Source organism: Chiloscyllium plagiosum, unplaced genomic scaffold, assembly GCF_037043375.1.
Source record: "Chiloscyllium plagiosum isolate Xiang-an unplaced genomic scaffold, Cpla_swu_hap1 HiC_scaffold_15, whole genome shotgun sequence".
Lineage (NCBI taxonomy): Eukaryota > Metazoa > Chordata > Chondrichthyes > Orectolobiformes > Hemiscylliidae > Chiloscyllium > Chiloscyllium plagiosum.
The window spans coordinates 43,860,584-43,877,410 of record NW_028270153.1 but is presented as its reverse complement, the minus strand read 5'-3'; the positions used below and the strand labels follow the sequence as shown (position 1 = coordinate 43,877,410).

Genomic DNA, 16,827 nt, shown 5'->3' with positions numbered 1-16,827 from the left:
TTGCCCCTTAGGTCACTTTTATATCTTTCCCCTCACCCTAAACCTATGCCGTCCAGTTCTGGACTCTCCCACCCCAGGGAAAAGACTTTGTCCATTTACCTTATCCATGCCCCTCATGATTTTATAAACCTCTATGAGGTGACCCCTCAGCCTCCGACGCTCCAGGGAAAACAGCCCTGGCCATACAAATACATTTATTTGTATGTTAAATTACATTTACTAAATCAGAATTCTTGATCAATGTGTACTTTGGAATTCAAATTCTAGGTAACTTGATAAAAGCTTTAGCTTTAATTATCTTTGGGGATAAGTATAAAATGTAAATAATGTCATGCTGTTAAGCGCAATGTGCCTGGAGCATGTTTTTCCATTTGCACCATCCATTTCTTCTTATTATAAAGTTTAAAAAAACAGATCAAATTGATCATAAGTAATCCCTTATTGACAACAAGAATTTCAAGCCTCACCATCCTACTTTCTTTATGTATAGACAGATTGGAACATACGTCACTTGTTTGTGATTTGAAAAACAAAATCCAGTCTTTCACTTTTGTTGCAGTGCTTCATGAAACATGGAGCTGGCAATATATGCCTTAGTGCTTTCCTTCTCAGCAGTAAGTACTAATTTAATTTACTCATCATTCATTTTTAGTGATGTTTGATGCATCTTTACAGATGTATTGTTAAAATTGATTTGAAGCACTGTTTGTATGTAAATACTTTGTGCTATTAACATATGATTTGATATATCGTATTTGTAGAAACATGTTGCGTCATGTAGGCTTCACATTGTAGTATCACTAAAACTCAAAATATTCTTTAAAAAGTTAGTACCACAATGTAAAGGTGAAATACGCTTGACACAAGAAAAATGTATTCAGTTTTATAATACCCCAACATTACCTTTTGCTTGTGTTCCTTGTGATGCGTGGTAGGAAAGTACAAACACAGGACCAAGGCAGCACGTATAACACATGTTTATCAAATTAAATCCCATGTCTTTTATTACAATTTTTGGAATTAGATCTCACCTAGTTAAGAACGATTAACATTTCCATATAAGTTCTCTCATTTGCTTCACTGATACCTTCTAATAACTGTAGATTTTTAAAACAGAACAATGTTTCAAAATGCTGAAAATGAAGGAAACAAAGAGCATTTTAAATGAGACCAATTTTCTTACTTTGCACTTTTGAATTTGGTTTGTGGGGAGCACATATGCTCAATGCTTCAATTTTCAGACGTTTGATTGTAAAGTTCCAAATTTTGTACATAGCATACAGCCATCAGACACAGCTTCCTACAAGCAAAGCACTGTCTGAAAATTATCCTTCTTCTTTACACAGACAATTTTATTTTTAGGACCTGAAAAATTCATTTTGTTTATTTATTGCTGCACTGGGAATTACACAATGAATATAAACTATTGCGCCCAAAGACCATAGAAAACATTGGAGCAAATTCTCACTTTGAAACCCTGTTGAGTTTTTATTTTACGATACTTTGTTTCTCTATTGTACTGACGTGAAGATATTGTGAATTTTATATATCCTTTACCTGAACTTGAAGAGTTAAGAAACACTGAAACAATGTCTCATTAAACCTTGTAAAATCAACACAATTAGAAAATGATTAGAAAATGACCATTGTACCTTTCCTTTATTTATCTTTTTCTATGCTTAGTAATGACCACTTTTTTTTTGTTCTGTGGACTAAAGAAAGTGGAAAAGAAAGCCAAAGAAACTGGGAAAAGATTTTGCTGTTTTTAAAAACAAGTTACTGAAACTCATTGTGACTTGTACCTACAGTGCTGTGTGTGTGTATGTGTGTGTGTGAGTTTTGCATATTGAGTATCTGTTCATTAGTTTCTCAATTGACCAATGTTGTGGGCTCAGTATTACAGGAACTGCTTATTTGGTTCCTGGGCAAATGCCTACTGAAAGATACACAGCGAAAATCCCTACCTTTCTCTCTTGATCTCATGTGGAGAAGTAAGAGAAAATCTCTTGGTGGCAGTTCTTACTCATCATTTTTCTATGAAGTGCTTTCTCCATAAATTCCCTTGTTGAAAGAAAAAGGAGGCAAACCATCTTCAGTGACACTGAAATGATAAGTTTTCAAACAGTGAAAGAAAGATTGCGAATTGGCATACTCACAATCTTGTGTACTCATCAAAGAATTAAAAGGAATTGAAAGGAACTTAAAGAAAATAACTCATCGATATTTTAGGTCTGATTTGCTGGAATTGTGCATTTTTGTCTTTTATTCCCTTGTCTCTTTGTGTTTGGTTATATGTGCATAAGAATTTTAAAAGTTTAGAGTTATTAGTTTTTTCCTTGCCATTGGTTAAAACACCTTGATTGCAATATTTGTTGATGAAAAACAAAAAAAGCTTAGCCTTTTAACCTAACTTAAACAGGTAAAATCAGATAATTTAAATAATTTTTCACTTTTTTGAGAAGAATCCAGGAACAGGTGAGTCTTGATTTCCAATGCACTATCCAATGTGTTGTGACAGCTTCAAAATATTGCATCTTTTCATATTAGACTTAGTTTATTAGTTGTTAATCCCTGACAGCCTAATAGCGGGGGAGGCAATGGTCTTGTACTATTATCACTGGGCCCTTGACCCAGGTAATGTCCTGGGTTTGAATCCTGCCCTGGCAGATAGTGGAATTTGAATTCAATAAATATCTAGAATTAAGAGTCAAGGATGATAAGGAATTGATTTTTGGAAGATCCATCTGATTCACTAATCCCCTTTAGGGTAGGAAACTGCTGTCCTTATCTGGTCTGGCCTACATATAACTCAAGACTCACGGCAATGTGGTTGACTCTTACCTGCCCTAGGGGCAATAAAAGCCAGTGACTCCCTCATCCTGTGAATGAATAAAAAAAAATCTGCTATCATCCACAGTTCAAAGGTGTGCAGGTTAGGTGAATTGGCCATGTTAAATTGCCCATAGTGTTCAGGAGTGTGTAGATTAGGTGCATTAGTCACGGGAAATGTAGATTAATAAGGCAGGGGAATGGGCCTGGGTGGGTTACTCTTCAGAGAGTCGGTGTGGACTTGTTGCGCCAAATGGCCTGTTTCCACACTGTAGGGATTCTATGAGCATGTATCTACACTGGAATAATGACCATTATTTTTATATCTGGACCATTATTTTTATTTCAATTCTTCTTGTTGCTATCTTAAAATTTCCAGTTTGAGGTGTGGTTTCCTGGACATGATGGCAAGAGAAGCAAATATTTCATCCTTTTTGGTTAATTTTATTTGTTTCAGTTGTTGTTCAGGGGTGGTAACAGTCACAAAATAGGGTCAGCTTCCATCCTGTCCAATCAGCAGTGATAATGTGGACATTTTGAAAGAATCTTTCTGCCAGCTGAATAATGCACCTCTCTGTAATGCAGTATCCTCTGCCAACTCCCTGGACCTCAATTGCTATTTCTATTTGGAACTGAGTGGACTGTGCACTGAAGAGGGGCAGATCAGTCCGATGGGTGATAAAGCTAAAGAGACTCAACAAAGTTAAATTTGGAATTGCAGACCTGCCAACTTTCATATATAAGAATATGGGAATAGGAGAAGGCCATTCAACCTCTTGAACCTGTAACACCATTCAATAAGATCATGGCTGATCTGCGCCTAACTTCATATACCTACTTTTGGTCTATATCCATGAATACCTTTGCTTAACAAAAATGATCTACCTCAGGTTTAATACTAGCAATTGATCTAGAGGCAATGGCCATTTGTTGAAGAGAGTTCCAAACCTCTAACTCCCTTTGTGTATTAAACAATTAAGTTATGCCGTGTTGAGAGTGTGTTGCTGGAAAAGCACAGCAGGTCAGGCAGCATCTGAGGAGCACGAACTTTGATGTTTCAGGCCGGAGTCCTTCATCGAGCTCCAACCCGAAACATCAATTTTCCTGCTCCTTGGATGCTGCCTGACCTGCTGTGCTTTTCCAGCAACACATACTCAACTCAGATCTCCAGCATCTGCAGACCTCACTATCTTCTAATTAATTTATACCCCCTAGTTTTCGACTCTCCAACCAGTGGATATAGTTTCTTTATCTATCCTATCTTTTCATGTTATTACATTGAAGACTTTGGTCACATCCCTCCTTAATCTTTGAAATTCTAGATTAAAATGGGTCTTTTTTTTTGTTTAATCACTACACGTAACATAAATCCTGAAGTCCAGGTATCATTCTTGTAAACCATGTTGTACTCCTCCAATATATCCTTCCTAAGATGTGGTGCCTAGATCTGCTCACAGTTAGGTCTAATCAAGCTTTTGTATACCTGCCGTACAAAATTGGCATCCTTGTATTCAAGTACTCTAGGTATTAGGATAGTTTTTCATTAGCTTTCTTGATTATTATTTTTTGCACCAGTCCATGGCATTTTAAAGACTCATATGCCTGAACCTCCAAGTCTCTTTGGATATGCACTGCATTTAACTTCATACCATCTTCATACTGGTGCAGCATGGTAGCTCTGGGGTGGCATGGTGGCTCAGTGGTTGGCACTGCTGCCTCACAGTGCCAGGGACCTGAATTCGATTCCAGCCTTGGGTGACTGTGTGGAATTTGCACATTCTCACTGTGTCTGTGTGGGTTTCCTCCGAGTGCTCCCATTTTCTTCCACAATCCAAAGCTGTACAGGTCAGGTGAATTGGCCATGCTAAATTGCCCATAGTGTTAGGTGCATTAGTCCGAGGGAAATGGGTCTGGGTGGGTTACTCTTTGGAGGGTCGGTGTGGACTTGTTGGGCTGAAGGGCCTGTTTCCATACTGTAGGGAATCTAATCTAGAAAATACCCTTATCTATGCTTTTTCAGTCCAAAAAGGATAACCTCACACTTGCTTGCATTTAAATTAATCTGCTATAGTTTTGTCCATTCACTTATCAATATCCATTTGTAATTGTCTGATATCATCTACACTGTCTATGATGCCATCCACAATTATATCATAAAAGATGCCCTTTTTCAGTAGCATCATGGAATCATAGTTCTTACAACACAGAAGGAAGCCCTTTGGCCTATTTTGTATGTGTCGTCCATTAAGCATCTGTCTATTCTAATCCCATTTTCCAGCACTTGGTCTGCAGCATTGTATGCTATGGCAAGTGCTCATCTAAATGTTTTGAGAGTTTCTGCCTCTACAAACAACCCTTTTAGGTAGTGAATTCCAGACACCGTTTTATTCCCCCTAAAATCTCTTTAAACCTCCTGCTGCTAACTTAAAACTTTGATCCTTGGTTATTGAACTCTCTAATAAGGAGACAGCTTTTTCCCCATCAATGGCCCTTATAACTTTGTATTCCTCAATAAGGTGACCCTCAGCCTTTTGTGCTCGAAAGAAAACAACTCCAGTCTATTTAGTCTCTCTTCATCGCTGAATCACTCCAGCCTAGGCAACATGTTGGTGAATCTTCTTTGCACCGTCTCTAGTACAATCATATCTTTCATACAGAGCAGTGACCAGAACTGCTCATAGCATGCCAGCTGTGGCCTTACTAACATTATATACATCTCCATCATAATCTGCTTGCTCATGTGCTCAATGTTTTAACTAATAAAGGGTAAGTATCCCAAATGCCTATTTAATCAACTTATCCATTAGTCTTGTCTTCAAGGTTCTGTAGACATGTACACAGGTGTTCCTTTCATCCTCTGCACTTCCAAGGGTTTTACCAATCAACATGTACTCACTTGCCTTGTTAGTGCATCCAAATGCACTACCTCACATTTTTCAGGATTGAATTGTATTTCAGTCCATCTGACCGGTCCATCTATATCATCCTATAGTCTGAGGCTTTTCTTCTTGCTTTTATCATACCATAAAACTGGTAGGACTGGAGAGAGGCAAATGTAATTCCTCTCTTCAAGAAAGGAAATAGGGAAATCCCCGGCAATTACAGACCAGTAAGTTTCACGTCTGTCATCTGCAAGGTGTTAGAAAGGATTCTGAGGGATAGGATTTATGACTATCTGGAAGAGCATGGCTTGATGAAATGCGGTCAACACGGCTTTGTGAGGGGCAGGTCATGCTTCAAAAACCTTATCGAGTTCTTTAAGGATGTGACTAGAAAAGTTGATGAGGGTCGAGCTGTGGATGTGGTGTATATGGACTTCAGCAAGGCATTTGATAAGGTTCCCCATGGTAGGCTCATTCAGAAGGTCAGGAGGAATGGGATTCAGGGGAACATAGCTGTCTGGATACAGAATTGGCTAGCCAACAGAAGACAGCAAGTGGTAGTAGAAGGAAAATATTCTGCCTGGAAGTCTGTGGTGAGTGGTATTCCACAGGGCTCTGTCCTTGGGCCTCTATTGTTTGTAATTTTTATTGATGACTTGATGAGGGAATTGAAGGATGGGTCAGCAAGTTTGCTGATGACACAAAAGTTGGAGGTGTCGTTGACAGTATAAAGGGCTGTTGTAGGCTGCAGCGGGACATTGACAGGATGCAGAGATGGGCTAAGAGGTGGCAGATGGAGTTCAACCTGGATAAATGTGAGGTGATGCATTTTGGAAGGTCGAATTTGAAAGCTGAGTACAGGATTAAGGATAGGATTCTTGGCAGTGTGGAGGAACAGAGGGATCTTGGTGTGCAGGTACATAGATCCCTTAAAATGGCCACCCAAATGGATAGGGTTGTTAAGTGTGAGAAACAAAGCTCACTCACTTCAATAATTTCAGTCCGAGACAAAAATCTGAAACAGTAGTGTCATTTATTTTACACGTGCAAGTGGGTGTGATGTCACAAGGCAGGGACAAAACACACACCGAATTCGACAAACGCTCGATATTTATATAATTTGAGTCCCTACATATTTTTTCTTATTTCATTGTTTGCCCCCCCCACCCCGCTTACATCACTTATTTCCCTAAGACTGATCCCACAACTTCTGTTTATCCGGCCTTGTCCGTGACAAATGCCTATCTCTGGCCCCATAAGGTCGTTTGACGTCATCCCATCCTTTGCTTACCATTATCTACTCCCTCCATCTGTGCTGCCCGTCACAGCATCTTATCACTAAGCCCTTTTAATTGGGGTTTGTTCCTGTGTGTCTGTACAAGTGGGAAACCTACTTGTCTCCTCACAGCATTTTATCTAGTGCCTGTATTCCTACCATTGTTTTGTAATCACGTCTCATGTTAACATACCATTTTTTTTAAACGGATTATATACTTCCTCTATGTAGTTCCCATTCTTGGTTAACTCAGCTCTTAGCCGAGAAACAATCCTCTGTCTCAGAACTTATAATTGCAGAAATAACATTAATTCACCTATATCCCACATTAAGAAAGCATATGGTGTTTTGGCTTTCATTAACAGGGGTATTGAGTTTAAGCGTCGTGAGATCTTATTGCAGTTCTATAAAACTTTGGTTCGACCACACTTGAAATACTGAGTCCAGTTCTGGTCGCCCAATTATAAGAAAGATGTGGATGCTTTGGAGCGGGTTCAGAGGAGGTTTACCAGGATGCTGCCTGGACTGGAGGGCTTATCGTATGAGGAGAGGTTGACTGAGCTCAGACTTTTTTCATTGGAGAAAAGGAGGAGAAGAGGGGACCTAATTGAGGTATGCAAGATAATGAGAGACATAGATAGTCGATAGCCAGAGACTATTTCCCAGGGCAGAAATGACTAACACGAGGGGTCATAGTTTTAAGCTGGTTGGAGGAAAGTATAGAAGGGATGTCAGAGGCGGGCTCTTTACACAGAGTTGAGAGAGCATGGAATGCGTTGCCAGCAGCAGTTGTGGAGGCAGGGTCATTGGGGACATTTAAGAGACTCCTGGACATGCATATGGTCACAGAAATTTGAGGGTGCATACATGAGGATCAGTGGTCGGCACAACATTGTGGGCTGAAGGGCCTGTTCTGTGCTGTACTGTTCTATGTTCTATAACTTTCATGTCAACTGTAGACTTAATGAACATACCTCCTACAATCAAATCTAGATTTTTAACATACAAAACAAACAGCAAGGGACCCAGAATCAAGCCCAATGGTTTGCCACTGTACATATCTTCCAGTTGCAAAAACATCCTTTGAGTATCATACTTTGCCTCCAGCCTCTTAGCTAATTTTGATTCCAATTTACCAAATTGTCCTGGATCTCATGGGCTCTTAACTGTGTGCCATGAAACTGGCTCAAGAAACTGTATGCTGAAACCTTCAGTACATGGTTTATCCACAATGCCTTATCCCCCACTTGCCCTGTAAATCTAGTAATTTTACAATATAACATTATTGATGAAGTTACTAATTTAACTTATGCATGCAGATGTTTTCAAGGGTGTCTTTCAGTTACAAAGAAATTGTAAGATTGAATATTAATCGTGCAGAACATGAGTGGCAAAAATTTACCATTAAAAAATTACCCTGAGTACAATTTACCATTCAAGTATATTGATTTTTTTTACTGTAAGGAGGGTTTCTAACTAGTTAGGTCTGAAGTAAAATTAACTCTTCAAAATGGAACCTACCAAATCTATTGAGCTATTTGACATGGTGATCAGTGTTAGGTATTAAAATGCAAAATTGAAATTGAATTTTAGGATCTGAGCAGAGTAGGAGCAGAACGGCCAGTAGTGTTGCATCGTGAAAAGAGAAGATGGATTTCTGCAACTTTCAAACTTGTAGAAGAAGATATGGGACCTTTCCCTAAAAAGGCAATGAAGGCAAGTATGAATATGTGAGGAAAATCAAAATCCTTGTCTTTACAGCTGCAATATAGATAATGAAAAGAACTGTCAGTTGGAATACTTTCAACATTACTATCACTCTAAATTATGTACTTTGTCTCTGTGTTCACAGTTTTATGAGTGGGATCGATGTCTGAATTTTTTTAGCCTTATATCTAAGTATTGATTCAATCAATGTCTGACAAATTAATTAGCATGATATAGGTTATTTAACTTTATTTAATCCTGGTTACTTTCTTGAAGGTAATGAATAAGCTTACTATCATAACTGATGCCTGACTTCATTTCGTATTGCATCCAAATTGCTCAACTTATATCTGGCACTACTCTGGTGTCTGGTTGTGTTGCATTAGTTCTGGAACATTTAAAGATCATCGGTGTCCTTAGCTGGTTCGACTCTAGCTCTGCGCAGAGCATAAACAATGATGCAGATCAATAAGGCAGACTTGTCTGTTTCTGTCTTTTATAAAAACATGGATAAATTCCATTGATCCCAAAATCACATACAGGTGAAATACAGATCATAATTCCCCACACCTGCTAGAGAATTCCAAGTCAATATAACTGTGTCTATTAATTGCAAGTCTGGGCTGGATTTTACCACCTGCTGGTGAGTTTGATAACTGAGAGGCTTAAAAAATCTAGCGTGTGGTCTTCCCATTGGCTACTCACCAATCCTTAGGCCTGTTAATGTTGTTAAATGGGCAATTAATAATCAATGCAGAACTTGGAATATTTCACTATTCTGAAATTCTGGTGTATCTTTTATGTGGTTGGAAGTGCCTAAGAGAAGCCAAATCATGAAAATGACGTTTTAAAACTTGGCTAACGATGGCAGATTTTCTTTGGAAGCATTTCAATAACTATATGCAATGTCGTCTGTCTGACTGTGAGAATGATGCCAGAAACCCCCCAGCTAATATGACTTAAATAAAACCTGAAAATGCTACAGACACTCAGTAGATCCAGCAGCATCTGCAGCAACAAGAACAGAGTTAACATTTCATGTAGAGTAACTGTCAGAAATTCATGAAAAATATTTTTATACTTTATTAAGAAATTTCACAGACAATCATATACTGAAATAGCTATTTAAACTTAATTGCATGTAGCAACCAAAATAAGACCCCTCAAGTAAGCAAGTTAAGTCTCATAACCCAACTTAGCTTACCTGATTAATGGTGGAGTTGAGTTACGATTCAAACTGATAGTGACTGTCTCTGGAAACGTCCAAGGTTCAATCCTTGTGCACTGTGGTTCTCCAGACTTCTGCTGCTGAAGAATCCTGAGATTGAATTCTTATAGGATTTTCTGGCTTAGTGAGTTTGTGGTGTGGCATTATTTCAGACACTTCTGAAGTCACCAAGTCTGTAGCTTGCTTTCTTATCGGAAGTAAAAGCCGCTGTTCGCAGCCAAGCTTCTCTGTTCCTTGTTACAATCGGTATTAGCTGTCTGTTTAAAACAAACTCTGGCCTGCAATTAAACTCTTAAATTCTTCTGCAGGCAATCATAATTGCCCATTTGTCACAAGGCAGCTAATTATCAAGTAATGTTAAAACAGTTTGTTTATGTTGCTTCAATTCCTTTTTCCCAGGGATCGTTAATGGCTTTCAATTCCTTTATAATAGCTTTTCCTTGTCCTTTTCATCTGAAGAAACAATTTATTCCAGAAAGAGTTATTACTGATTATTACAATCCATAAGGTTATTAAATGTCTGAAGTTTACAGTATTTCATCAGTAAAGACAAAAAGCTTTGACATTATGTAGCAATGCTCAAGTTCAGTATAGAAAGTGATAATTAGTAACAATTGTGGCTTATTTCCTGTTGCAGGTTTCCAATGACCGGTCACAAAACCATACAGTGTTGTTTACAATGAAGGGCCAGGGAGTGGACCTTGAACCTGAGAGAGGCTTGTTCTCAATTGATAGTGAAAGTGGACAAATATACATCAATCACAAAGTTGATCGTGAAAAAACAAAGGAATTGATGGTACAAACTATTGCCATTTGACTTTCTTTAGCAACAGTATTACTGAGTGGCTCGATGTGTGCATATTAGGTGCTTTATCTTACTTGTGTTTATTTCTGAATTGGCCAACATAAAATGTGCAGGAGTAAGAAATCTGTAAGGGTTACGTAAGAAATGTAACCATTTATGGATTTCTCAGTAAGAAGAATTGACATTGTACACACTTACACAGTGCTTTTGCAATTTTGCAATTTTAGGATGTCCCAGAATGCTTCCCAGCCAAATAATTACTTTACAGTTGTAGTCGCTGCTATAATGCAGGAAATACAGCAGCCAATTTGATTTTTGCACATCCATATCTGTCAAACAGCAATGTAATAAACAGCTAGATAATGAGATTGAGCTTGTGTTTGTTCTGGGATAAATCATTCTACAGTGAGAGATTTTTGTTTTTCTCTTGTTCCCTGCCTGAAGGCAGGTCAAACCACAGCACCAGGACCTCTACCACAGGTAGGTCAAGGTTGACCCTGAATCCACCTGGATTAGGAAACCTCATAGTGTTAGCACCAATCTACTCCACACCAGGTGTCTAGCCAACTGAAACAGCTAGCTTTCCCAAGGTGTCCAAGTTGATGTGACAATGAGACTTTCAGTTGTAGAGCAGAAATATGAATAGTGATGCTCGAGGCTCTATTTTTATTTTCCATTATATAGCTGGCCAGGAATCTCTCCCACTCTTGTGAACTGCCATTGGCATACATCAGAAGAAGTTACAATCAGATACTTAATCTGTTTGGCCACATTAAGAATGCAACTTTTTTTGCCATCAAGTCCTGGAATGGAAAACATGAAATCAGAGTTCTGGCTCAACGTCTCTGTCCATTGGACTACAGACCTCCTAGTATGAGATTCTTTAAACTCATTTGAGAATTCAGCTAGTCTTATTAAACACCTCATCCAAAAGGCAACACTTTGTAACAATACAGTATATTCCAATAGTCCTTTATTACTGGCCTAGATGATGTGCTCTTGGCTTGAAGTGGAATTTGAATCCACAACATATCTGATTCAATGATAAGGATGTCAATACAGAACTAAGGCTGGCATTTTGTGAATAAAATGCCTGAGCATAAAAGCAGGAGAATAGATGTACTGCCTGCATTAACGGTGTATTTTAAAATAATTTCATGACAACAAAATCAAACATTAAATATATGGTCGAGAAATTTGCTGGTTTCTGACTTTGGCATCAATTTTTAGTTTTTTTAAAACCTAAGCCATAGATATGATCAATACCTTTTTGTTTTAAATTGTACAGTGCTAACTTTTGAATAATAATTAATTCTATCAATTACTTTCCATATTCAGTTTCAAGTCGAGGCTCTGGAGAAAGACACTCTGCAATACCTAGATGAACACATGCTATATAAAATTTTAGTGATTGATATTAATGACAATCCTCCTGAATTCACAGGAGTAAAACCTGTTAATGTTTTGGAAAATACAGCTCCAGGTATGATTTTATTCTAAAGTAGATAATTGTTTTTATGTTCTTCCCCATTTATTCAGAAAATAAATGGGTTGGCAAACATGTCTTTATTTATAATTAGCTTGCAATAAATTGAGCAAGGATGGGGTTCAGGTGCATAATTATTTGAAATTTGCATCACAGATAGCAGGGTGTTAAAAAGGGCATTTAGCATGCTTATCTTTATTGCCCAGACCTTTTGAGTACAACAGTTGGGATGTCATGTTGAGTTTGTACAGACATTGATGAGGCTGCTTCTGGAGCACTGCGTCCATTTCTGGCCACCCAGTTATAGGAATGATATTATTTAGCTCGAGAGGTTCAGGAGAGATTTAACCAGGAGGTTGGTGGGTATGGAAGGTTTGAGTTATAAAGAAAGGCTGGATAGGCTGGGACATTTTTCACTAGAGCATAGGAAGTTGACCTAAAGGAGGTTATTAAAATTATCAGGGGTACAGATAGGGTTAATGGTAGGGTGCCTTTTCCCTAGGATGGGGGATTTCAAGACTACTGGGCATATTTTTAAGGTGAGGGGAGAGAAATTTAAAAAAGACATGAGAGGCAATTGTTTTACACAGAGGGTGATTTGCATGTGGAATACTTTCCTGAGGAAGTGGTGGATGTGGGCGCAGTTACAATGTTTAAAAGACATTTAGATAAGTACATGAATAGGAAATGTTTGGAGGGATATAGGGCAGGAGTAGGCAGATGGGACTAGTTTAGTTTAGGATTATGTTCAGCATGGACTGGTTGGACCGAAAGGTCTGTGTCCATGCTGTATGACTCTATGATAGAGATATCCTTTACTAAAGGACATTAAGCTTCTTTACCCCGTCTGGCCTACATGTGACCCCAGATCCACACCAATGTGTTTGACACATAACTATCCTCTGAAGTGGCCTATCAAGCCATTCAGTTCAAGGGCAATAGCGAATGGGCAACAAATCAAAGAAAGAGAAAAGGCTGAGGGATGACCTAATAGAGATGTTTATCATTATGAAAGGTTTTGATTGAGAGGGTGCAGATTGAGAATGGGTTGGATTTAATGAGGTGCTGGAGTACTTGGTCTTTCTGAAAAAATCAAAGACAAGCTCATCCCTGCTCTGGGACCTAAGCCTGAAGCCATTTTATGTTTAGAGGAGCTTTAATCAATTTAATGCAAATTTTCTGCCTCCATCTGGCAGATAGTCCCACCACTGAGAGTTAATCAAATAGCTAGGAGCTCTCCAGCCCGAGCTGCATGGGAGTGGTGACCTCTGTTGGTACTACAGCAATCTCAAGTGCTAAGGAGTCAGAGATTTCATTTAAAACAAACATTTATATTATACATCATTGCACCTTTTAGAATAATCATGAGTAATTCAGATCCAGAAAATTGTTTTGTGAGCTTTTGTCTTTTCATGCAAATATTGTAGCCAATTAGCACATTAACTTTGAAATATCGATTCTCCAGTTCCTCGGTTGCTGCCTGACCGGCTGTGCTTTTCCAGCACCACACTCTTCGACATTAACTTACATGACAGACCAGTGCAATTTCCTAATTTCTTTGAACAGGCAGATAGGGCGTAAGCACCAATGCAGCACTGCTTCAAAACTTCCCTGCAGATTTAATTTTGGGTTGGGCACTCAGGTCTCAATATGTAACTTGAAACAATAACTCATTCAACTTAACAAATTGAATTAAAGTGACACCTTTATATGGGTTTGCTTCTGCCTACTCCTGCCCTATATCCCTCCAAACATTTCCTATTCATGTAATTATCTAAATGTCTTTTAAACATTGTAACCTGCCCACAACCACCCCCTTCTCAGGAAGGTCATTCCACATGCAAACCACCTGCTGTGTAAAACATTTGCCCCTCATGTCTTTTTTAAATTTCTCTCCCCTCACCTTAAAAATATGCCCAGTAGTCTTGAAATCCCCCATCTTAGAGAAAAGGCACCCTACCAGTAACCCTATCTGTACCCTGATGATTTTATAAACCTCTTTTAGGTCAATCTCCTATGCTCGAGTGAAAAAAGTCCCAGCCTATCCAGCCTTTCTTTTATAACTCAAACCTTCCATACCCACCAACGTCCTGAGCATACAACGATCACAACAATTAATTACACGCTAAAAGCATGAAAAGTAACACGTGTGCAAGAAATCTGAGACAAAAGCAAAAATTGCCAAATATGCAACAATATTCAACATCTGAAAGACAAGAGTTGAATTTTTCAGGAGCAACCCAGCAGGAGGAGACAGTCAACCTTGCATCTTCGTGGCCAAATGTTGGTTAAGCTTTTCCAACATCTTCCATTTTAACTAGTATATCTCTTCTTGCCATGTGATTAGGGCAGTAATTATTTCTAGGTTAAATCTTAATTTACTCATATTCCATATTCTATGCTTTAGGAGAAGAAATCTTGAAAGTTGAAGCAAAAGATCCTGATGATCCAAGGCTTGGGAATGGACAGGTTTCATATTCAATTGTTTCTCAAAGTCCTGCAATCCCATCAAATGTATTTAATATTAATTCAAAAACTGGATCCATCTTTCTTGAAAAATGCCTGGACTACGAGGTATATATTATGTATGAATCAAAGAACATTATGTAGGAAATTGTTACCTTTCTGAATCACTAAAACATTCAAATTGTAAAAAAAAATGGGCTGCACAGTGGCTCAGTGGTTAGCACTGCTGCTTCATGCTACCAAGGACCTGGGTTCAATTCCAGCCTCGGTTGGCTGTCTGTGTGGAGTTTGCACATTCTCCCTATGTCTGTGTGGGTCTCTGAATGTTCTGGTTTCCTCCCATAATCCAAAGATGGGCTGGTCAGGTGAATTAGCTATGCTAAATTGTTCATCGTATTAGGTGCATTAATCAAAGGGAAGTGGCTTAGTCTCCAGAGGGTCGATTTGGGCTGAAGGGCCTGTTTCCATATTATAGAGAATCTAATCTAACTTTAATGTAAGAAATTGCATGTAATTAGAAGTAATGCTTTTACAGTAATCACAATCTCAACAGGTCAGCCATGATTTCAATTGAGTAATGTAACAGGCTCAAATGGCAAAATGCTTATGTTGTTTATATTTGATAAAAGAGTTTATAAATGCCAATGTTAATGATCTAAATATTTGGTAGGATTTAATGTCCTCTCCTGGAGCACGTTGGCAGGTGAGGCACTGACATAAAATGTGATGCCACGATGAAGTGCCATTTGACCTGCAGAAGGACAGGTGTCAGGTGACCTAGCTCCTAAGGAACAATTAAGGGGCTTCTCCAACAGTCACCCATGCCAAATAGCAAGGTACCCATATTGCGACTTAGTTGAGGAGGTGAGAAGGGAATATTCCTGTTTGTCCCGAATGTACTTAGATAAGGCCATTCTCAAACTATTTCCTTTCTCTGCATCCTTCATTAATTTCATCCCTGTTCCTCCATCATTCACTTCACTCCTTTTATGCTGAACAGAGCTCCTTCCACCTCTCACTGAGGCCTCCCATCTAGATTCCCTCCGAACTGTCATTTCACAATTACCATATTTATTGTGCTGATACTGGAGACAGAAGGTATTCATGTCCTGGATACCTAAATTGCTTGGAATCTTCAAATCCTCAGACTCTGAAAGATAATAAATAAATCAACACTTATATACCAAGGTCTCTTTGTCTGATTACCAAAGTCCATTCATCAGGTTGGCCCAAAAGAGAAAAGCTGAAAACTGGGACATCTGAACAATTTTTAGAAAATTGTCAGTATACTGGGGCTTTTAACAACATTTTGGAGTTCAGGTTGTAAGTTTGCTTGCTGAGCTGGAAAGTTTGTTTTCAGACGTTTCGTCGTCATGCTAGATTACATCATCAGTGAGCCTCCGGTGAAGTGCTGGTGTTATGTGTCTTGGTCTCTTAAGGTGGGTGATATCATTTCCAGTTCTTTTTCTCAGAGGTTGGTAAATGGGGTCCAAATTGATGGGTTTCTGGATGGAATTCCAGTTTGAATTCCTGTGTGTGTCTCTGTTTAGCCTGTCATAGGATGGATGTGTTGTCCCAGTCGAAGTGGTGTCCTTCTTCATTTGTGTGTAAGGATACTAGTGATAGTGGTTCATGTATTTTGGTGGCTAGTTTTCTGCCTGTCCATCCGATGTAGTGTTTGTTACAGTCCTTGCACAGTATTTTGTAAATGACATTCATTTTGCTGGTTGTTTGTATTGGATCCTTTAGGTTAATCAGCTGCTGTTTAAATGTGTTGGTAGGTTTGTGGGCTATCATGATGCCAAGGGGTCAGAGCTGTCTGGTAGTAATTTCAAAGATGTTTTTGACGTATAGTAATGTGGCTAGAGTTTCTGGGGGGGTTGTGTATGCTTGTTGGGTTTGTCATTTAGGAATCGGCGGACTGTGTTTATCGGGTACCTATTCTTCTTTAATATGCTGTATAAGTATTTTTCTTCTGCTGCTTGTAGTTCCTGGGTACTGCAGTGTGTTGTGGCCCACTTAAATAATGTCCTGATGCAGCTCCATTTGTGGGTGTCGGCATGATTGCTCCTGTAGTTAAGTATTTGGTCTGTGTGGGTTGCTTTCTGAAGTTCTCCATTAACTGTTTCTTCCACTGTGACATTGAGG

At 38.8% G+C, this 16,827-nt stretch overlaps 1 protein-coding gene across 3 annotated transcripts in view; it reads left to right on the top strand.

The window, feature by feature from the left end:
• The first annotated feature begins 531 nt into the window (after window positions 1-531).
• LOC122560072 (cadherin-like protein 26) overlaps window positions 532-16,827 on the top strand; it is an 84,862-nt gene continuing 68,566 nt past the window's right edge. For all 3 annotated transcript variants that reach the window (XM_043710282.2, XM_087994922.1, XM_087994923.1), the window contains exons 1-5: window positions 532-614; window positions 8,581-8,703; window positions 10,560-10,718; window positions 12,066-12,210; window positions 14,621-14,787. In XM_043710282.2, the coding sequence (XP_043566217.2) occupies window positions 573-614; window positions 8,581-8,703; window positions 10,560-10,718; window positions 12,066-12,210; window positions 14,621-14,787 (636 nt within the window). In that variant the 5' untranslated portion in view covers window positions 532-572. The remainder of the gene's footprint in view (window positions 615-8,580; window positions 8,704-10,559; window positions 10,719-12,065; window positions 12,211-14,620; window positions 14,788-16,827) is intronic.